The following is a 23,411-nucleotide window of genomic DNA, read 5'->3' as shown; positions in this document are numbered from 1 at the left end:
TCATTTTTCCGGGAAGGGGAAGTGTGTATGACATACTTTAAAATTTAATCTGCACCATTAATATTTTCTCCATCATTGTCTTAAGTCTAGGCAATCAACAACATGATAAATCAATTACTGATTTTTCAGGAGTTAAATGTTCTCACTGAAAATTTAACAGTGGTTCTACGAATGGGTTTGAACTAGCTCCAGGACATCCCTATACGGTGGCTATGGATCTCAAATGGAAATATGAAGCTAAAACTCTAGAGAGATGCCTGTTCTGTTATGAATAGCAGAGTCTATGAGCAAGGGAAAGGAACACATAGCCTGTTAAGACAGGGCAGTGCCAAAAGAATCATGAAATCCCTTTAGAGTTCAAGGTTTTTAAAATGGTGGGAAAGATTACTTTGGGATCAGCACACAGTACCTGGAACATAGTAGGTACTTAATAAATGTTGGCCTCTAAAGAACTATAATATGGAATATAATATAGCAATATAAATAAAAATATTATGTAATATGGAAAAGTGGGGAGGACACTAGATTTGGAGTCTTGGGTCCCGGACTTCAATTTTCTTAATGTCTCTGAGCCTTAGTTTTTTCATCTATAGAAAGGACATGTTAAATAAGACTTGCTTTCCCTTCCTTACAGGATGATTGGGAGGAAAGCAGTATAAAATCATGAATTTAGAGGTTACATAATCCAATCTCAGGTTTCAGAAAAAGGAAACAGGCCCAGAGATGAAGTAACCACCAAGTGATAAGTAAGAAGGGTAGAATTTGAACCCAAGTCTTCAAATCCCATTCTCTTTCTACTGTACTTTTATTGAAGTACATTATTATAACAGCTTGGGAAATAAGCATTTATTAAATAAGTGCCTTCTATGTTAAACACCGGGATTCCAAGTCTCAAGAACCCGTAGGTTATAGGTTTTGTTTGTTTTTTTTAATTTTTGCTGAGACAATTGGGGTTGAGTGACTTGCCCAGGGTCACACAGCCAGGAAGTGTTAAGTGTCTGAAATCAGATTGAACTCAGTCCTCCTGACTTCAGGGCTGGTGAGCTATCCACTGTACCACCCAGCTGCCCCTCTAGGTTGTCCTTCTAGTTCTAGAACTAGGAAGCTTATATTCTCATGGAATCCAATTCCATTCAAACTGCAAGGAGTTTTAGGAATAACTTCATCCAACTGCCGCCTTTTACAGATGGGGAAACTGAGGCACAATAAGGGTTAGAGCCTTGAAACTAGATGCTATAGCGGATAGAACTCTGGGCCTAGAGTCAGGAATATTCGGATTCAAATCCTGTTTCAGGTACTTTCTAGTCTCTCTAGGACTCTAGGAAAGTCGCTGAACTTCTCTGTCTGTTTCTTCAAGTGTAAAAGATGATATTAAGGCTACCTTGCAAGGTTGTTGTGTGGATCAAATGAGATCAGCACCCGGCACCCAGTAGGTGCTCTGGAAACGCTTACTCCTCTCTTCTCTCCCTTGCCCAGTTTCACCCAGCTGCCCATCCCAAAGCCTCGGCGGCTGCCGGACCCCCCAGACCCCACCCGTCCCAAGGGGACCACCCTAACCCCACCGCGCCACGGTCGGCAGTGGGGGCCGCCATCTGTCCCCGGTCTGGTGAGCCCGGGCGTCCTCCCGGCGGCCAGCTCGGCTCCCCCCTCGGGGTGACAGCCGCCCCCCGGGAGCCCGGCCGCGGCGCCACAAGTTGTCCGTCGGGGAGGTAGGCGCCCCGCTCGTCCGCTGCCCCTCACCAGGGGATGGGAAGCTCGGAGGCGGGGAGGTGTCTGCGGAGGAATCGGAGCTGGGCGCCAAGCTTGATTAATGATCCTCATTTGCATATTACGCTGTCTCCTGGACCCGTCGCTGTGACTGGCGCAGGGGGAGGTAGAGGGGAAAATGAGAGCAAAATCATTCATTTTTCTGACACCTCCTCCCCTTTCCATTCTGTCGCGGGTTGCTAGGCTCCGGCACAGATCTGGCTTCCTCCAGTTTATCTCGTTCGTAGGGTAATGGGAGCAGGGCTAGAGGGAACCTTGGAGGTCATCCAGCCCAAACCCAAAGGAAAATGGGGTACAGTGGAGAGTATATTACCTCTGGAGTCAGAAGACTGAGTTCAAATTGTGTTAGCAGTGAGATATAAACTCAAAACTCACTCTGAATCCTGGCTCTAATTCATTCTATCCTGAGCCTCAGTTTCCCCCTTTATAAAAGGACAGGCTTTCATCCAGGAGATTTCCGCTGTAGCTCTCTGAAGTCCTCATCCATTCCCTCTTTTCCTGAGCTGCTTGCCAGGCTTCTCCATCACTCGGTGGCAGGTTGCCATCTCTCCTTGGAAATCGTGTTCCCATGGATTTACAGCTGCCCTGGGCGTGAAGAGCTTTGCAAACACTACCCCCCTCCACAGCTCATCAGCCGACAAATCTTTTCCCAGCCAGAGTGACTCTGCAAGGCTATTTAGGAAGCCAGGGAAACTAGCTGAAACAGCATGGTGCCGCTCAGCTTTCAGAGGCTGGGATCAGATTTCTCCTCGCCCCCTCTGGGTGCCTTCTCCATAAACGAGGGGATCGATGGAAACAATTTCAGTCTCCCTGCTTAAGATATTCTGAGATTCTTTTGCTCCTCCCCACAATAAAAGGAAGAGTCAAGAGCGGTCTGGTTAAGAGTTAACTTGGTACTGGTGGTTTATTTGCCATCTCCAGGAATAAATTCTACTTATCCTGGTTAACGTGGGGACCATAGTTCTGTGCTAATGAAGATACAGTGGAAGGCTTGGGCCTTGTAGGAAGTGATGCGTTCTGCAGAGGGAAGCCTGTGTTCCCTGAGGCGCGGAGAACCCCCTTGACCTTGATCCTGAACGGCCATCTGTCACTGATGAACACTGAGCCCATCTCCCTCCACAGGGTAAAGTTATCACCAGCTGGATTATGTTGAGGGTGTGGCCAGTGGACTATTGCCATTCATTCAATCAATCAATAACCAATTATTCACTAACCACCTTCTATGTTACCAGCTCTAACAGTGGGATCTTGGTCTTCAGTATATTATATATGATACTATAGGGGTATATGTATATATAATATTACGTATGTATAGCATACATATGTGTAATCTATATCTATAGGATAGCATATGTATATGGTATCCTATATATAGGTATACATATATAGATATGTATGCTGTATGGGTATACATATATAGATACGTATGTATGTATAGATATAGAGATACCTATATATAGGTATACATATAGATAGAGATGTAGATATCTATAGGATAGTATATGTGATATATAATATATATAGGATATTATAGGTGATTTATAATTTTGATTATTTTGATAATGATATTACTTATGTGACATACTATAGACAATATATGATATATGATATTGCATATGTGATATATATTATCTTGTATATGCAATACATATTATTATATATGGTTATATATGTTTGTATAATATTATGTATGTATATGTGTGTGACATTATATATGTATATGATGTATTGGGTATATGAAATGTATAGATTATATGTATTATGTGTGATGTGTAATATTATACATGTGTATGATATTATATTGTGGTATATATTATATATAATTGTGGCAAATATATTATTATATATAATATGATATATAATTATATATTGTGTTATATACTATTATAATATATAACTACATAATATTGTGGTATATATTATAATATAATATACTATTATATATACTAATACATATATATATATTTAATGAATAGCTTACAGTTGACTGAATGAATAGTTATTACCCAGTTAGTAATGACTTTGCCCTGGGGGGGATTCAAGCTTATTCTGCAGGATTCTGGTCCAAACAGAGAGCTCAGCTTTGTCTGCATTAGCACTACTCTTGTTGACATCTAGGTCTCCTAGCTCTGTGGCAGATAGTAGAAAATTTCAAGGCTCAGAAAAGACAAGATTCCTACCTTCCTGGAGCTTGCAAACCTCTGGGGTTAAATAGAATCATGAGGTTAAAAGTTGGAATGAATTTTCAAGACAATCTAGTCCAGCATCCTCATTTTTCAAAGGTTAAGTGACTCATCTAAGGACACCCAGGTAATAAGTCATTTGGCTGAGTTTATAAGGTAAGTCTAACCCCAGCCCTCATTCTCAGCTCTTTTCATTCTGTCTCTCATAACAAGAGGGGTATTTACTCCGAGACTGAGGGGTTCTAACATGTGAGACAAAGCCTCCTGAACTTTCCATCATTCAACTGTAAAGCCCCTTTAAAGGTTCCCTTAGAGGGGCTGCTGGCCCAGGTTCAGCACTCCCCCTCACCCCATCTCTTGCAAGAGAAAGAACCAGGGACTTTGCTGGCACAAAGAGGGAGATGAGGGAAAGAAAGGTCTCAGCTGATGTTCACGCTTCGGGATGCCCTTCCTGGGCTACGAGCAGCTGAGGTTAACCAAGAAGGGAGCAAGAGGCTAAGTGGATGTGTTAGGGGTGAACCCCTCCCCAGTGACACACGTTTCTGGAGCATCCAAAGGCTCCGTGCTGAATAATGAGGGAGCCAGATAATAGGGGACATGGAAAAGGCTGTACCACAGCCTGCCGCCTTTCAGCCCTGACACAAAGAGAGAGGGAGAAGGCGGCGGGCTGGGTGAGATCACTGGGGAAGGAAGAGCAGGACGGAAGGAAAGGGCAGGGAAGACCAAGCTCCTCAAAGCTCCAAATGCCTCGGAGCCGGAAGGGTGATGCATCCATGCTCCCGGATCCAGACTCAGACTCCAAAAGACAGCACATACAGGAGAAAACATGTCTGATGCGAAATCAGATTTCCACATTGGAAAGCACTTGATCTGTAGTAGTTGAGACTCCCTCTGGATGAGAGACAGCAGGTGAAATATTCTCAAGACATGAATATAAATTTAAATCCTATGTCTGGAACTCTCCAGCAGTGCGACTCTAGGCAAGTCCCTTACCCCACTCTCACCTTTTTCTTTTTCTTTTTTTTCCTCTACAAAGCTGCCAAAATAATCTGTCCAAAGTCCAGTTTTATGATGTCACTCTCATGCTCAACAATCTTCAATGATTCCCAAATGCTTCTAGGATAAAACAAATTGTTCAAATTCTTCTTTAAAGCCCTCTACGGTCTAATTCCAGCCTATCTTTCCAGGTTTATCTCATATTTCCACAGCCATTCAGGCCTCCTTGCCATTTCCCATGATCCACAATCTATCTCCTACATCCTTTCATGGATACCATGCCTCCTCTTTTTCCACCTCCCAATCCCACAGGTTCTTCCAAAGCCATTCCAGGCTCTCTACCTTCCAAAGTGCCACCTCTTAGGAGAATCCTTTCCTAATGCATCTGCTTGTTGCTCTCTCTCCCACCCCCAAATTCTATTGCACCCACAGATCTGTTTACACATTGTCTGCCATCCCGACAATAGAGCACAAGCTACTTGAAGATTGGAATTCACTGGTTCTTTCTTTATGAACCTCTGGATTTAGAAAAGTGTCTTATTCAGAGTAAGAACTTAATAAATAAATACATGAACATATATCCACACTGCAAAGTAATTATAACAGCTAACATTTATTAAGGGTTTGAAAAGAGCTTTTTATGTTGTCTGGTTTGGTCCTCACCACAATTCTAGAAGGGATGTGATATTATTCTTCCCTTTTTCAGATGAGAAAACTGAGGCAGCAGTGGTAAAGAGTCTTGACTTTCTAGCGTTACACAACTAGTTAAATGTGTGAGGCAGGATTTTAACTCAGATCTGACTCCAAATCTTTCCACACCAGAATAGCACAATGGGAGGGAACCTCAAAGATCATTGAGTCCAATTCAGAAAAAAGGGTCAGTTAAATGGCATATAGTGAATAGAGCACTGGCCCTGGAATCAGGAGGACCTGAGTTTCAGTTCGACCTCAGACACTTAATATTTTCTAGCTGTGTGACCCTGGACAAGTCAATCCCAATTGCCTCAGCAAAAACAACAAAACAGAAAAGGAAAAAAAAATCCCCTCTACAATAAACTAGACAAGAGACCACCACCCCATTATTAAGGAGTTCATTATCTCAGAAGACGGCCCATTCCACTTTGGGATAGCTTCAATCATTCTAAAATTGCTAAATTATCTTGCAGACTAAAACTGATGATACAAGGCATCCCAAGGATCTTAGTGAAGTTTTAAACATAGTAGCTTAAATCTGCATTAAGACCTTTGGGACATCTCAGATACACAAAAGAATTTTATAAAAAAATAAGTTTTAATTATTAGTAGTGGACTATATATATGATATAATAATTACAATTGATTAATTAATGATAATCATTAGTATTAGTAATAATAATAATGAAGCCTCTAAAGACTCATTCCTTTCATCCTTGGTTCAAAGATGGAAAGTAGAGTCCCTTTGAACATGTTGGGTGGAAATGAATGTTTGGGTGAAGAGAGTCTGGTCATAGGATTCCGTGAGGGAGAAATGAAAAGAAAAAGAAAGTTACTTGAAATTCCAGGCCAGCCAATCTAGCCTGGGTCCTGAGCAATCATATTGCAATAAATCAGAGTCGGGGGAGGGGAGAAGATCAAGTAAGCAAGAATAATGCAATATATAGAGGACCCCGGGGAGGTCGTAAAAATTCAATCATGTCAAACTAACCCTATGCTGTATTTGGCCATAATGTGAATGGAGGAGTTAAGAAGGGGGGATAGAGGTGGGAAAGGATAATGTCTTGCAGCCTGGTCACTCCAGATGGGGCTTCCCAAACAGTAGGTCCAGTGAATCCTCCTCTCCCTGAGTCTTTTGCAATGTATGGTAAACAGGAGGCATCCAGGAAGCTTAAAGGGATCCCCGAAGTGGAAGGGTCCAACCTCCACTCCTACCTTCCCATTAAGACAAGACAAGAAAGAAGACCCTGTAGCTTATGTGACTTTCCCAAGATTAAACATAGGGTCATTGATTTGGAAGTTTAGAAAGAACCCCACAAACCATTGAGTTCACCACCTCCTTGTAATCATATTTTCTTGAATTGTAATTGTACTGAAATTGTAATCATGATTTCTAACATTTATAGATTTATATTTATATTATATATTTTATATATTATATACATTTATAAGTTCTAACATTATATTAAAATTTAACATTTATATTTTAGCTTTACAAATATTGTGTGAGCCTCATAACAACCCTGAGAGGGGTAGGTGATGTTATTATCCCCATTTTACCGATGGAGAGATTGAGGTAGATGGGTTGCTTAGCTAGTAAGTATCTAAGCCTTTAATCTGAGGTCTTTCAGATTTCAGGCTCAGTGCTCTATCCACCAGGCCAACTAACTGGTGCTTTTTGCAATTGAGGAAACTGAGGGCCAAGGATGTTAAAGGACTTGTCCAAGTTATATATGGGATGGTGGATTAAGGAACTGTATAGTGTCTGGAACTTTGTGTGTGTGTGTGTGTGTGTGTGTGTGTGTGTGTGTGTGTGTGTGAACCAAATCTTTAATGTCATTGATATATGGACTTCATGAGAAAGCTCACTCTACCAATCCAGATCAATCAGTCAATTAAACATTTATTAAGGGACTACTATGTGCCAGACCGGGGCTGGTTAAGTACCGGGGATGCAAAAAAAAAAAAAAAAAAGGCAAAAAATTAGTCCCTGCCCTCGAGGAGCTTACAGTCTAATGAGTGAGTCAATGAGCAAACACCCATTTACAAACAAGCTCTGCTCAGAATAAATTGGACATAACCAACAGGAGGAAGACATTAGAATTATTTTCTTTTTTTTCCCTGCTTTTCAAAGTTGTTTTTTTTAAATAACTTTTTATTGACAAAACCCATGCCAGGGTAATTTTTTACCACATTATCCCTTGCACTCACTTCTGTTCCAATTTTTCCCCTCCCTCCTTCTACCCTCTCCCCAGATGACAAGCAGTCCTTTACAAGTTAAATAGGTTACAGTATATCCTAGATACAATATATGTGTGCAGAACTGAACAGTTCTCTTGTTGCACAGGGAGAATTGGATTCAGAAGGTAGAAATGACCCAGGAAGAAAAACAAAAATGCAAACAGTTTACATTCATTTGCCAGTGTTATTTCTTTGGGTGTAGCTGCTTCTGTCCATCCTTGATCCGTTGAAACTGAATTAGCTCTCTTTATCGAAGAGATCCACTTCCATCAGAATACATCCTCAAACAATATCGTTGTTGAGGTATATAATGATCTCCTGGTTCTGCTCATTTCACTCAGCATCAGTTCACGTGAGTTTCTCCAGGCCTCTCTGTATTCATCCTGCTGGTCGTTCCTTATAGAACAATAATAGATTAGAATTATTTTCGCTGGGACTTGAAGCATCTGGGTGGTGCAGTGGATAGAGCACCAGCCCTGAAGTTGGGGGGACCTGAGTTCGAATCTGCCCTCAGACACTTAACACTTCCTGGCTGTGTGACGCTGGGCAAGTCACTTAATCCCAATTGCCTCAGGAAAAAAAAAATCTAGAGTTGTGTATCTTTTAGCGAGTTGCCGGCGCCCAGTAGGTGCGCTTTTGCTGACTGATTACTCTAAGTGTGTATTCTGCCGATCTCCTGCAGGGGCCATGGCCGCGTCTGCCAGCTGCTTCTCCCTGGCGCTCCTTCTCTGGATTCTGGTCCTCTCAGATCCAAGTTTCACAGGCGCTCTGGACTCCGCCCCTAAGGAAAGCAACGTCCCCGAGAACAACATCAACGGGCAGAGCCCGGAGCTGTGGCGGGCCCGGGCGCGGCACACGCGGAAACAGGGCTCCAACAAGAAGGGCCGAGCCCACGTGCCGGGCCGAGCCGGCGCCTCCGGCCTGCCGGGGATGCTCCGTGCCGGGGACGGGCCGGCGGTCCAGGGCCCCGCCGGCCTGCTGCGGGACAAGGGCGTGTTTCTGGGCTTCGAGTTCCCCTACCCCGAGAGGGACAATCAGTTCGAAAAAGGGAGGAAGCACGGCCGGGAGCACAAGCGTCGCAGGGACCGAGCGAAGCAACAGCGAGGTATCCGAGCCCGCGCCCCGGAGGCCCGGACTTTTGCTTTTATATGTGCGTGTGCGCGTGTGAGCGTGTGTGAGCGTGTGGGTGTGCGCGAGTGTGTAGGTGTGCACCCGTGTGTGTGTATGTACACACTCATATGTTTGAGTGTGCGCCAGCGTGTGGATGCGTATATGTGCACACCCGTGTGTGGGAGCGCGTTTGTGTTTGTGTGTGTGCACGAGCGTGAGCGCCCGCTTTTTGAATGGGAAAACAGAGGCTCATAATATTAGGAGACAGGACCTTAAAGATCATCTACTTCAGGAGGGCTTTTTAACCTGGGGGTCTATGGACTCCCAGCTGGGATTTCAAGGGGTATTAGATGGGGGAAATGACATCTTAATTTTCGGCAAAATTTGTAATCCTGTGCAGCTTAATTTACACATTTAAAAGTGTCCTGAGAAGGAATCTAGAGGCTTCACTAGAGTGGTCAAGGAAATCAAAAATTTTACCCCCCTCTGATCCAGCTTAAGGACCCCAAAAATGGTTACCCCTCTGATCCAGTGTAAGGACACCGTTACCCCCTCTGATCCAGCTTAAGGACACCAACAATGGTTACCCCCTTCTCATCTAGCTTAAGGACCCCAAAATGGTTACCCCTCTGATCTAGCTTAAGGACCCCAAAATGGTTACCCCCTCTGATCCAGCTTAAGGACACCAACAATGGTTACCCTTCTGATCCAGCTTAAGGACACCAACAATGGTTACCCCTCTGATCTAGCTTAAGGACCCCAAAATGGTTACCCCCTCTCTGATCCAGCTAATGACACCAACAATGGTTACCCCCTCTCTGATCCAGCTAATGACACCAACAATGGTTACCCCCTCTCTGATCCAGCTAATGACACCAACAATGGTTACCCCCTCTGATCCAGCTAATGACACCAACAATGGTTACCCCCTCTCTGATCCAGCTAATGACACCAACAATGGTTACCCCCTCTCTGATCCAGCTAATGACACCAACAATGGTTACCCCTCTGATCCAGCTTAAGGACCCCAACAATGGTTACCCCTCTGATCCAGCTTAAGGACACCAACAATGGTTACCCCCTCTGATCCAGCTTAAGGACCCCAACAATGGTTACCCCTCTGATCCAGCTTAAGGACACCAACAATGGTTACCCCCTTTCTGATCCAGCTTAAGGACACCAACAATGGTTACCCCCTTTCTGATCCAGCTAATGACACCAACAATGGTTACCCCTCTGATCCAGCTTAAGGACACCAACAATGGTTACCCCTCTGATCCAGCTTAAGGACACCAACAATGGTTACCCCCTCTGATCCAGCTTAAGGACCCCAACAATGGTTACCCCCTCTGATCCAGCTTAAGGACACCAACAATGGTTACCCCTCTCTGATCCAGCTAATGACACCAACAATGGTTACCCCTCTCTGATCCAGCTTAAGGACACCAACAATGGTTACCCCTCTCTGATCCAGCTAATGACACCAACAATGGTTACCCCTCTCTGATCCAGCTAATGACACCAACAATGGTTACCCCTCTCTGATCCAGCTTAAGGACACCAACAATGGTTACCCCCTCTGATCCAGCTTAAGGACACCAACAATGGTTACCCCCTCTGATCCAGCTTAAGGACCCCAACAATGGTTACCCCTCTGATCCAGCTTAAGGACCCCAACAATGGTTACCCCTCTGATCCAGCTTAAGGACCCCAACAATGGTTACCCCTCTGATCCAGCTTAAGGACACCAACAATGGTTACCCCCTCTGATCCAGCTTAAGGACCCCAACAATGGTTACCCCCTCTGATCCAGCTTAATGACACCAACAAAGGTTACCCCCTCTGATCCAGCTTAAGGACACCAACAATGGTTACCCCTCTCTGATCCAGCTTAACCCGTCCACAGAATCACAGAATCTGAGAGGCAGAAAGGACCTTAGAAGCCAATTCTTCCCAATTTTTCCAGAGCAAGACACGTTCCATTTGGATTCGAAGACTTGGGTGTAAACCCCAGCTCTGCCACATTATCACTCCCTAGTTTTACCTATCCCCTTGGTCATCATGTCCCGTCTTGGTAGGTAACCAGCTTGCTAGTTGGGTAGTGAGCTGCTAACTAGCCTAGCTAGTTGGGTAGTTAGCCAGCTAGCTGGTTAAATAGTAAACTACTAGTAGGGTAGTTAGCCATCTAGCTAATTGGATAGCTAGCTTCCTCAGTTCTAAAATGAGGCAGTTGGGTTAGATGGTTACTGAGATCTCTTCCACATTTAAGTCTATCTTGCTGAATGTTTTTAAAGCCTTTATTTGGAGATCTCCAAAGTAGGGGAGATCCCTTGTCCTGGGGTTCCACATTTCACTTTTAGACAGTCATAATTTTTAGGAGGACCAGCTAGATGGCACAGTGAATGTGATTTAGACTCAGGAAGATCTGAGTTCAAATGCAGCCTCAGACACTTACTAGCTGTGTGATCCTGGATAAATCATTTATTCCTGTTTGCCTCAGTTTCCCTATTTGTAAGAAGAACTGGAGCAAGAAATGACAAACCATCCCAGTTATCTTTGCCAAGAAAACCCCAAATGGGGTCATGAAGAGCTGGATTGATAGCATAACAATAAGTTTTAGTTTTTCTTGATTTCAAGCCTAAATCTAGCTCTTACACCCCCACCCTTTCTTTCTGGGTTAGTCCTATGGGGTTGAAGCAGTACAAATCTTAATCCCTTTTCCATAGGATTGCTAGACTCGAAGACGGCCATCCTATTGTCGCCTCCCTCCCCAATCCCTGGTTCCCATGGTTTTCTTTCTCCAGGATAAACATCATCAGTTCCTTCAGGCCATCTTGGGTCCTGGTCTCTACACCTTCTTCACTGTATAGATAATTAAACGGAGCGTAAATCACTTGGCCAAGATCACACAGGTTGTTGCAGTAAAGACTGGTCCGGCCCATGGTGGCACTTAATAAATGCTTATTGCTTTGTTGATAGCAGATGTTGGTGCCCAATTGGTGCTGGTGACCCCTGGTGCCAAATGCACTGTTCTTTTCATCTTATCTCATGGCAGAGTATAAATGGAGGAGGAGGAGAGAGGGAAGGGAACAAGCATTTATTGAGCATGTATTATGTGCCAAGCTCTGTGCTAAATACACGGGAATACACAGAAAGGCAAGACACGGCCCCCGTCCTCAAGAAGCTCCCAATCTAATGGGAGTGACAACATATTAACAGCTATGTACAAATAAGAAATGTACAGAATAAACCAGAGATCATCAAGAGAGGAAAAGCACTAAGCTTAAAGGGAATAAGATATCACCCCCATCTTACAGATGAGAAAACTGATGCTCAGAAAATGACTTCTCATACAATTAGAGGAAGGGTTAAACCTAGGGCTCTCCTAATTCCAAGGGAGCAGCTGGTGGATAGAGCACTGTGCCCAGGAAGCCCTGAGTTCGAATCCTACCTCAGATATCCACTAGCTGTGTGGCTCTAGGAAAGTCATTTTACCTCTGACTGCCCCAGTTGCTTAACCTGGAGAATGGGGGAGGGGGCGGGTAATAATTAGCACCTAACTCCCAAGGTTGTTATGAGGATCAGATAAATTAATCATGGAAATGCAAACTGTGCTTAATCCAGCTTTTATTTGTGGAACCTTCTGCTGCTGCTGCTGGGGCTGTAAACCCTCAGGAGAGCCAGTTGTCCAAATGTTTACAGACAGGAAAACTGAGGCCTGGAGAAGTTTCTCAGGCAGCAAAGGCAACGTTTGCCCTCAGATCCTCCTGACACTAAGTCCAGGGCTCATTTTACTCTGCCACACAATATATAAACTACAAGCTAGACCGGGTTCTCAGTGCCGCTGACAGGTGCATCTGGCCACGGAGGGAGCCGTTCCAGGAAAGGGACCTTCCTAACCCACGGTGGCTGGATCAGCCAAAGGGAAGGAAGCCTCGGGCTTCACGCAGGCTCTTGCCAAGAAGCTCTCCGTGCTTCTGCGATCAAAGCTGAGCTTTTCCCCCCTTGAATCTCTTCAAGTGTGACAACAAACAGATGCCTTTGGCGTCACCCTCTGTGCGCAGACAAGATCTACTGGTGGAATGAGCAAGTGCGAATCACACGGGGTGTGTGCCCCCCCCATTCCCTCTGCCTGGCATCCTGGAGCGGCTCGGGCTCGCCGAGCCAAGTCTGAGGTTCTCCACAGTTTGGGGTCTCGGTCTGGGGCTGTTTCTACATGGAGAGGCTCTAAGAAACAGTGGATTTTGTTGTTGGGTATTGAGAAGCACTGGGGACCATAGTCTCACTTCTCTGTCTATAAAATGAGAGAGAGAGGGAGGGAGAAAGACAGGGAGGGAGAGAAAGGGGGGAGGAAGGGAGAGACAGAGATGGAGACAGAGAGACACCAAAACAGGGAGAGGGAAAGAGAGAGATCAGAAAAGGGAAGGGGAAGGAAAGGAGAAGGAAGGAGGGTAAAAGAGAGAAAGAAAAAAAGCAAGGGAGGGAGGGAAGGAGAGATGAAAGGACAGAAGGAAGGAAGGAAGGAAGGAAGGAAGGAAGGGAGGGAGGGAGGGAGGGAGGAAGGGAGGAAGGAAGGAAGGAAGGAAGGAAGGAAGGAAGGAAGGAAGGAAGGAAGGAAGGAAGGAAAGAAGGAAGGAAGGAAGGAAGGAAGGAAGGAAGGAAGGAAGGAAGAAGGAAGGAAGGAAGGAAAGAAGGAAGGAAGGAAGGAAGGAAGGAAGGAAGGAAGGAAGGAAGGAAGGAAGGAAAGAAGGAAAGATGGGAAGGAGGGAGGAAGAATGGGAGGGAGGGAGGGAGGAATACAGCTAGACTAGATGACTTCTAAGGTGCCTCCCAGATCTGTTGCTGGGGCTGCTGCTGCTAAGCCAGTTGCCCTCAGAAGCCCCACCACGATCTCTGTTGGGCTGCTCAGGAAGGTCACAAATGTTTATTAAGTGATAATCATGTTCCAGGCACTGTGCTAAGCCCTGGGGAGAAGGGAATTTTGCTTCTGCAACCTTCCTCCACCAGACACTGTAATTTAATTTACTTCACTGTTCACCTATAATAATTCTATCATAAAGTCAGAGGACACTAAGATGAGATAAAACTAATCTAGGAGCAATGTGACATCACTGGGGGCTGCAGAACAGATAGGCTTTGCTCCTGGCTCAAGTTGGGGGAAGGGGAAACCCTAGACAAACTGAGTCATGCCTCTAGGCCTCTGGAAAATGAGGGGATTAGATTACATCTAACATCTCATGTTCTTTGAGACTCTTTGATCTGAGACCCCTCCCAGCTCTAACATCCTGGGTTCTAAGGGCCCTCCCAGCTCTGACCTCCCGGGTTCTAAGGGCCCTCCCAGCTCTGACCTCCCGGGTTCTAAGGGCCCTCCCAGCTCTGACCTCCTGGGTTCTAAGGGCCCTCCCAACTCTGACCTCCTGGGTTCTAAGGCCCTCCCAGCTCTGACATCCCGGGTTCTAAGGGCCCTCCTGGCCCTGACCTCCTGGGTTCTAAGGGCCCTCCCAGCTCTGACATTCTCTATTCTAAGGCATCTCCCTAACATTCTGTGATCTTTTTCAGTTCCGACACTATGTATGCAGAGTTCCCTCCCAGATTGTGACATTTCCCAATTTTAGGTGTTTTTTTTAAGGCTACCTTCTGCAAATTATTCCTATTGTCTGGGTGTTAAAGCCAAAGACATTTTTCTCATGTAAAAAAGCCCCGAGGATATAGTTACCTGCTGTTCATCTTTTTTCCAAATAAGGCCCCTCCCTGCTACACTCTACTTCCCAGTGCTCATGGGCCACACACACACACACACACACACACACACACACACACACTCCCAGGGTGCAGCAGTCTCCTCTACAATCTTCCCCTCCCCTCCCCTTCATTACTTTATGAGTTCTCCCTAGCTTAAAACAGTCTGGATGATTACTCATTGACTCAGTCAGGGAGGGAATCTTCACCTGGGATAGACTGGACTAGATTCCTTTGAGGTCCCTTCTGATCCCTTGTTCTGTGATCTCCAGAGAGCTCACCTAACTGACTTTGGTCAGTCATTGTAGCGTGGAAAGAAGGTCCTTTCCCTCTTTTGCCTGCCTGCATTTTTGATTCCTTTCACAGGCTAATTGTACACTACTTCAAAGTCCGACTCTTTTTGTGTAACAAAATAACAGTTTGGACATGTATACTTATATTTCATTTAATTTATAATTCAACATATTTAACATGTATTGGTCAACGTTCTATCTGGGAGAGGAGGGGAGGGGAAGGAGGGAAAAAGTTGGAACAAAAGGATTTGCAGTTGTCAATGCTGAAAAATTACCCATGTATCTTGTAAATAAAAAACTATTATTAAAAAAAGAAAGAAAGAAAAAAAGAAGGTCCTTATAACTTCACTCTCAACGTTCTTTTTGACAGGCAGAAGTCTCGATCCAAAACCCAGCTCTTTGTTCAAGAAGGCGGAAGTCTCCGAGGACCTGGCCCCCTATGGCCCAATGGAAGAATCCTCTACCAGCTTGGCTCCCACCATCCTGTTCCTGACCACGTTTGAGACAGCGGCATCCACTGAGGAGTCACCAGTTCTGCCCGTTACCTCCCCTCGGCCCCTGGTGAGGATTCAGAGACCCATGAAGAATTAGTACCCCCTGGAGGGTATTCCCCCTTTATTTTCATTAAAATGATAAGTTGGCAAAGCCCTTTTTAGATCTCTCCTTTTAAGAATTGTAATGCTATTATCAGCCCTATCTTGCACATGAGGAACCGGAGGCTGACCATTAAGAGTGACAGCTGACGGGTTAAGAGTGAGCAGGGTGAATGTTTGGGGCCAGATTTGACCTTGGGACCTCCTGGCTCCAGATACAGGGTTCTATGCACTGAATCACCTAATCTCCCAGGAGAAGGAAGAAACAAAGGTACAGGGAGAGAAGGGACTTGCTCAGGGCCACACCACTAATCAATGACAGAGGCAGGGTTGGAAACCATGTCTAAGCAAGATAGAGCATACATACATAGCCCGAAACAGGAATTTTTAACCTGGAGTCTACGAATCTTTTTTTTAATCTATTTTTCTCATTGCAATGAGCTAATTACTTTCCATTATAACACTTTATATTTTATTTTATACATTTAAAAACACGATCTAAGAAAGAATCCATAGGCTTCCCCAGGTTTAATATGATCTGACTTATGTGATCTTGAATAAAACCTTTTGCCCCTTTGGGTCCTTCTTAGATCAAGAAAGGAATCCTCAAATGAACTGAGGAGATTCTAGCCTTAACTCTGTCACTGATTAGTGGTGTGATCTTGGACAACTCAATTCCTATCTCTGCACCTCAATTTCCTTCTCTATAAAATGAAGACATGGAACTGTATTCCTCTCATTTGTAAAAAAAGGAGGTTGGACTAGGTGAACAATTAGGCCTCAAGGAATTCACAATCTAATAAGATTAGGAAAAAAAAACACATAAGTTCTACAGCAAAATAGATGGAAAGATCCCATGGACTTTGGGGGAGGGGAGGAAGCGGCAAAATAATCAATCAATAGACACTTAATAAGCCCTTACCATGTGTCAAGTCCTGTGCAAAGTATTAGGGATACAAAATGAGACCAAAAACAGTTTCTGCCTTCAAGAAGCTTATAATCGATTAGAGAAGACAACATACAAACAAATATATATATACACAGTCTACACTATAACACAGGATAAAGCAAATATTTACCATCATTCCCACTAATCAAACCATATCTATTTATTGATATTGAGACACTTAGCATTGCCAAGGACTTTGGTGAGAAAAAACTTTATTTTCTGGGTCTTCAGAAGCCACAGAGACAAGAGATATGTCATCTATCTTTGATATGATATGATATCAATCTTTGGAGCAAGCAAAGATTGATTCCTTGACTGCAGGGGCTGAGTAGGAAATCGGATGAGGTGATCTAGGAATCCTGCTATTCCCAGTGTTCCTGGGTTCAGGGTCCTGGGCTATTTCCACCAAGGTTTAAGGTAAGATATCCTAATTTGGAGCTGAGGATTTTTTAAAAATATCTTAGCAAAATATTGATAAAGGGAGGAATTGACTTGTTTAAGATCATATCACTAGCTGGTTACAGAGCCAAGACTAGGACCTGGCCCAGCCCATCAGAAAATTCTTCCTCAAAGAAGGGACCTACAAATGTCTTACTAAAAGTCACACAGATTCATTCTACATAATCCTGAAGGAGCTGGAGCCATTGTCACATTTTCAGGCTATTTCAATGTAATCGTTTTTCTTTGTAATCCCTATGGGTTTTATTGTAAATATTTAAAGACATTATTCCGTGAAGGAGTCCGGAGGCTTTACCAGACACTATCCAAGGGATCTATGAAGCAAAAATATGTTGAGAACCTATAGTCTAGAAAGGGAGTGAGATGTAGCTACACTTATAGAAGCTAATGAATAATTACTTTGTGCAACATAATCCAGTGGTTTTAGACATCAGGCATCCTAACCAATGGCTGCAAAAATACCTAGAACAAAGTGACTTTTGGAGTCCAGGTGAATTCAAAAGATGCCTCTTGGTCTGAGATGTGTTATTAATAGATTAAATGATTCACTGGCCCCTCCCATGTAGCCCTTAGTTTCTCCAATTCTAATTTTTTTCAGCATAAATGGCTTGTTGATCTTTCTACCTTGCCTTTTCCAGGCTCGGATCCGGCCTGAGGGAGATGTGATGCCCACTCTGGACATGGCTTTGTTTGACTGGACTGATTATGAAGACCTAAAACCTGATATGTGGCCCTCTGCTAAGAAGAAAGGTATATCTTTCTTGTCTTTCCTCCTCACAATTCATTCCTGGTTCAGCCTCAAGTGTGCTTTTTTACCCTGCTAGGCCTTGGAGCTAAAAGGAGAGAATCTGATGTGTAGAATTACAGAATCTCCAAGCTGGAAGGGAGCACAAAGGCCAGGAATCTAGCCTCTACTTGAAAAAGACTCCCTTTTATGACACTCCTGACACCGCAGCCAGCCAAACTCTACTTGAAGAATTCATTTAACCTCTACCTACAGGGCAGGTTCCACTAAGGAGCAGCTCCAATTCTGAGAACATTTCTTTTCTTTTTAAATAATAGCTTTTTATTTTCAAAACACACATAAAGATACTTTTCAGCATTCACCCTTGTAAAACCTTGTGTTCCAAATTTTTCTCCTTCCCTTCTCTCCACCCCCTCCCCTAGACAGCATAGGTTAAACATGTGCAATTCTTCTAAACATATTTCCACAATTATCATACTGCACAAGAAAAATGAGATCAAAAAGAAAAAAGTGAGAAAAAAACAAGCAAACAACAACAAAAAAAGGTGAAAAGATTATATTGTGATTCACATTTAGTCCCCACAAGCCTCTCTCTGGGTGTAGATGGCTCTCTCCATCACGTCTATTAAAACTGGCCTGAATCGCCTCATTGTTGAAAAGAGCCACGTCCAACAGAATTGATCATCACCACATAATCTTCTTGTTGCCGTGTACAGTGTTCTATGAGAACATTTATTTCTGATATCAAGCTAAAACCTTCTTTCCGTACCTTTTACCTGCGGCTCTAGTTCTCTCGAGGGCCAGCCAGAATAATTCTCATTTTTCTTCTACATGCTGGCTTTTCAAATTCATGAGATTTTGATCTGGAATAGATCTCAAAGGCCATTCAGTCCAAAACCCTAAGGTTACAGATGAGAAAACTGAGAACCTGGTAAATTAAGAAAACTGAGGACAAGAGAAGGAAGTGACTTCCCCAGCATCATTTGTAAGCGACAAAACCAGGATTTGAAACCAGATACTCTGGCTCCATATGTGATGATCTTTGCGCCAGCTGTCAGTCCTGCAGAATGATGCAGAATATGAAATCAGCAATGAATAGTGACCCTCTCTTCATTACTTTCTAGTTTGTTTTATGTTTTTATACACTGATGACTGAGATTTATCTGTAAAAAACCTCAAAGACCGATCTGTAAGAGCTCAGTCTATAAATCAAGATTATATAACATGTCTCCTTTATACTCCAAGAGATCCTAAGTCCATAGAATACCTAACATTTATATAAACATTTAAGAATTACAAAACTTTTTACAAACATTATCTCAATGAATCCTGGAAAGTAGGTGCTGTTATTATCTCCATTTTACAGATAAGGAATCTGAGGCAGACCGTAGTGGAGTAACTTGCTGAGGATAATAGAGGTAGCTTGTGTTTGAAGCTGCTGCCCAGAATTTGGAGGGGAAGAACATTCCCTGATCCTGTCCCCAGTCTGAGTACCAGTTCTCTACTTATGAGCCATCTGGCTGCCTAGAAATAGTTCTATTTGGGACTATAACGCAATATAGGGTACAGAACAAAAATATGTTAAAATGATAGAAATTGTGATCTCTATACTCTTTGTTCAGGCTGGGCCCCTTACCTAGAATTTCTTTCCTCCTTCCTCCTACCTCTTAAAATCCCTAATTTCCTCTATCACTCAGCTTCTCTAGTGCCTTTCTTTTCCAAAATTATATCATATTTATTTTGTATATATATATAATATGTGTGTGTGTATGTGTATACTTGTTATCTGATAAGATGTAAACTCCTGTTTTTTGTTTTTTCTCTTTTTTTCCTTTTTGATCTGATTTTTCTTGTGCAGCATGTTAATTGTGGGAAAATGTATAGAAGAATTGTACATGTTTAACATATATCGGATTCCTTGCTATCTAAGGGAGGACTGAGGGGAAGGAAGGGAGAAACAGTTGGAATACAGGGTTTTGCAAGGATGAATGTTGAAAACTATCTATACATCTATTATGAAAATTAAAATTTAAAATAAAATGTAAGCTTCTTGAGGACAGGAGCAGTAGCCATATAGCCAGTGCTTGCCCCTCCACAGTTATTTAGTGCTTGATTGATTTAAGGCAAATGTTGCCCACAGTTCTGAATTGAGAGAATCCACCTTTTCACTGCATAGAGGGTCTTAATGTTATATCATTCCCTAACAACATCGCAAAAATCCTCTCAAGAGTCTCCTAGAGATTAATAGACCACTTTCCCGATTCCCCTATACTGTAAGCAGGGAGACTGCCTGTAATAGCCTCAGTTTCTTTATCAAATGTGATGTTTTCAACTGAAATTCTCTGCTTCCATATCTGGTTTTCTCTAAAATCCAAGAATATTTTGCAGGGGTTCCTTTCCTATACTGATTTCCTAGATGTCCATTAAAGTCCCTTTCAAGTCTTACGTTCTGCCTTTCTGTGGTGGCTCTAATAATCCCCAGAATGCCACGGTAATCCTGAAGGACGGGGGACAGGACTGGGGAATAGTCTTTCTCACACTCTGGGCGGCAGCTTGCCAACACGGGAGGGCTAGGGATGCAGAGAGGGATCTGTCTATCAACCTTCTCACCCTGATTATTCTTCCCTTCAGAGAAATTTCAGAGTAAAAGCCCAGACTATGGCAACGAAACCTCAGCAACTCAGGAGGAACCCTGTGACCACCATCTCGACTGCCCCCCAGGTACTTCTTCTCCATCCCATCAGGGAGTCTTCTATAGGGAATAGGGTGGAGAAGGGAAGAGGGAAGTGGTCCTCAAACCTGCCCCGGAGGGCCTGTGCTCCCTAAGGATGGCAGAACTGGAGATAGCCTCTGTCTAGAATCTGAATTTAACAATTTTTTTGTTTGAAATGAGGGGGGCCAAATTCTGCCCTCATCCCGTCACCCAGGCAACAGATCTTCGGGGAGCGATGAATGAAGCCTATGTTTATGCTGCCACCTGTTTGACTATGATGGCTGTCAAGCCTGTCACAAAGCAAATTTGACAGCTGTTTTCCATGACAAATTGTTCCTGCTTGTCACATGGCAGGGGTGGGACGGGATTCAAAAAGGTCCTGGTGTCATGGAAACCAAACAACTGGTTGACTGATTTTTTTTTTTCATTTTTTGCCTAGTCTGATTAATTAAAAAAAAACATTTATTTCGAGTGCCTTCTGTGGGTTGGGAATGCAGGGATAGCTATGACATGGCCCTGTCTATTTATCATCTAGTGGGATGGAGTAGGAGAGAGCCATCTCCAGATCAGCTGAGATACAAGGTGGAGGAGATAACAGAATCACAGAATCTCGGGGTCAGAAGGGACCTCAGGGGCGGTGGAGTCTAAGCCCTCCAGTATTCTGAGGCTGTTCGGCCTCTGTTTGAAGACCTCCAAAGAGGGGAAATTTACTATTCCTTCTCCCCATTCCCCAAGGCCAGCCATTAGGGGAAAAGAGGTGGCTCCACAAAAAATAATTATGCAAAATTGGAAGGGGAGAAAGCTTTTCTTAATTGGGAGAAGGGAGTCAGAGCATTTCGTGGAAATGAGGAGATCTTAGATGAACCCTGAAGGAAAGGAGGGACTTGAAGAGATGGTGGTGGTTGCAGGGGCAGAGGGACATCTTACACTTGACAGAGGAGGTGAACAAGGGCACAGAGATGGCAGGAGACTGGTCGTGCATCCCACTTGTATTAATACTGGCTAGCTTTTATACAGATCTTTGCAATTCACATAGCCTATGTGGCTATCTCATTTGATCTTCACAGTAATCATGGAGGTAAGAGCTATATTATTATTCCCATTTGACAGGTGAAAAAACTGAGCCTAAGAGAAGAAAACACTTTGAAAGCTGTAAAGTAGTCTTTATGTGTATGAAATTGTGATGCTGAAAAACTCTGAGGATTCTTTAAAAACAATTTGGCTGTTGTACTAGCACAGCCGGTTGTGCAGGTAGTCATCTCCTGTAGCTACTCTTGGTCCTCAGTTTCTCCAATCAGGAAGACCTGCATTCAAATTTAGCCTCAGACACTTCCTAACTCTGTGACTGTGAGTGCCATTTTACCTCTGTCTGCCTTGGTTTCTTCTTCTGTTAAATTGGGATAATAATAGCACCTAACTCCCAAAGTTGTCAAGATAAAATGAGATAGGGGCAGCTAGGTAGTGCAGTGGATAGAGCACTGGCTCTGGAGTCAGGAGGACCTGAGTTCAAATTCATCTTCAGACACTTAACACTTCCTAGTTGTGTGACCCTGGGCAAGTCAACCCCAATAGTCTCATAAAAGAAAAAGAAAAAAAAAAAGATTGATTAAAAATAAAATGAGGAAGTATTTGTAAAGTGTTTTACAAACTTTTAAACTATATTTTTATTAATACATTTAATCCATGTGTATTGCACATTTTTAGAGAAAGAATATATATACATAGTCCTCTAGCATATTTTATACTCATATATTACTAAATAAATAATAAAAAGTACTAAATATCAGTACTAATACATGCATATCTTAACCCATATTAACTCATAACAGTACATAACACGTTGTGTATGTAGTACATAAAACATTAAATATTGGCGTACATAGCTATTGCATCCATGAAAGAGAGATCATACATCTTATAGTACTAGCAGATCTCCACACATAATAATACCTTAAGCTTCACTTTATGAGAAACCAGCATCCTGCCCACCGAAGGCTTGCAATCCTTCAGAGAAAGCCCATGAGTTTTTAGCCTGTAAATGTTTTATTATTATTATTATTATTCTCTATTTGGTGATCTCTGAGAGCCTCTCTAGATATAAAGTTCTCTGATTCTGCCGGGCTTGCCAGTTCTGTTCTGGAGAAGGCCACATGCAGCTTGTTCTTCCTCGGAGATCAATAAGCAGCCTCCAGCAGCTGGGCATCTTTGCCCTCCCAGGAGGGGATAACATCCATCAGCAAGCCCAGCATGGTTCCTCTCCAGACCAGCTGGCCCCCCGCACTCCTCTCCAGGCCCAGCACTCTGGGGCTGCATCCCTGACAGGAAAATGATGGATTCCCTCTAAAGGGGGATAGTCCCATGGGGTGGAGCGGGAAAAGGAGCTCTGCCTGGTGTGTCTCTCATCATGCTTGATATCATGGCAGGGTCTTGCTGTGACTTACGGGAGCATCTCTGCAAACCTCATAATCGAGGCCTTAACAACAAATGTTTTGATGACTGCATGTGCATGGAAGGTAAGTTTTCTCTAGCCTCCTTCTTTTGCTGTTCCCTTTGGAGTGAGGTAGGGAAGGAACCCTGGAGTCTTACTTCTCATACTGCTTTCTCATAATCAGGACTTTAGGAGACATCATGACAGTGGATTGATTTATTATTTAATTTTATTTGTACATCTTGTTTTTTCCTGATAGAATATAAGATTCTTGACGGCAGAGAAGATTTCATTTTTGCATCGGTATTCCTAGCGCTTGGATCATAGTCATTATTTGATGAATGCTTGTTGATTGATCGATTGACTGGGTGGTTGGTAGACTTGGAAGTCAGGGAGATCTGAGTTCGAATGTTGCCTTTGCCAATTATTAGCTGTATGGTCCTAGTCAAGTCACTTGGCCTCTGATTGCCTCAGTTTTCTTATCTTTAAATTGAAGATCATA

The 23,411-nt window shown here is 43.4% G+C and overlaps 1 protein-coding gene across 1 annotated transcript in view; it reads left to right on the top strand.

Annotated features, from left to right (window-relative positions):
• DRAXIN (dorsal inhibitory axon guidance protein) overlaps window positions 1-23,411 on the top strand; it is a 45,521-nt gene that overhangs the window by 12,081 nt on the left and 10,029 nt on the right. Inside the window, exons 2-6 of the mRNA XM_051988543.1 lie at window positions 8,563-8,985; window positions 15,393-15,583; window positions 17,662-17,773; window positions 20,400-20,489; window positions 22,905-22,994. Of these exons, the coding sequence (XP_051844503.1) occupies window positions 8,568-8,985; window positions 15,393-15,583; window positions 17,662-17,773; window positions 20,400-20,489; window positions 22,905-22,994 (901 nt within the window). The 5' untranslated portion in view covers window positions 8,563-8,567. The remainder of the gene's footprint in view (window positions 1-8,562; window positions 8,986-15,392; window positions 15,584-17,661; window positions 17,774-20,399; window positions 20,490-22,904; window positions 22,995-23,411) is intronic.

Source organism: Antechinus flavipes, chromosome 3, assembly GCF_016432865.1.
Source record: "Antechinus flavipes isolate AdamAnt ecotype Samford, QLD, Australia chromosome 3, AdamAnt_v2, whole genome shotgun sequence".
Lineage (NCBI taxonomy): Eukaryota > Metazoa > Chordata > Mammalia > Dasyuromorphia > Dasyuridae > Antechinus > Antechinus flavipes.
The sequence above is the reverse complement of the archived record's forward strand: the minus strand, read 5'-3'. Positions and strand labels throughout refer to the sequence as shown.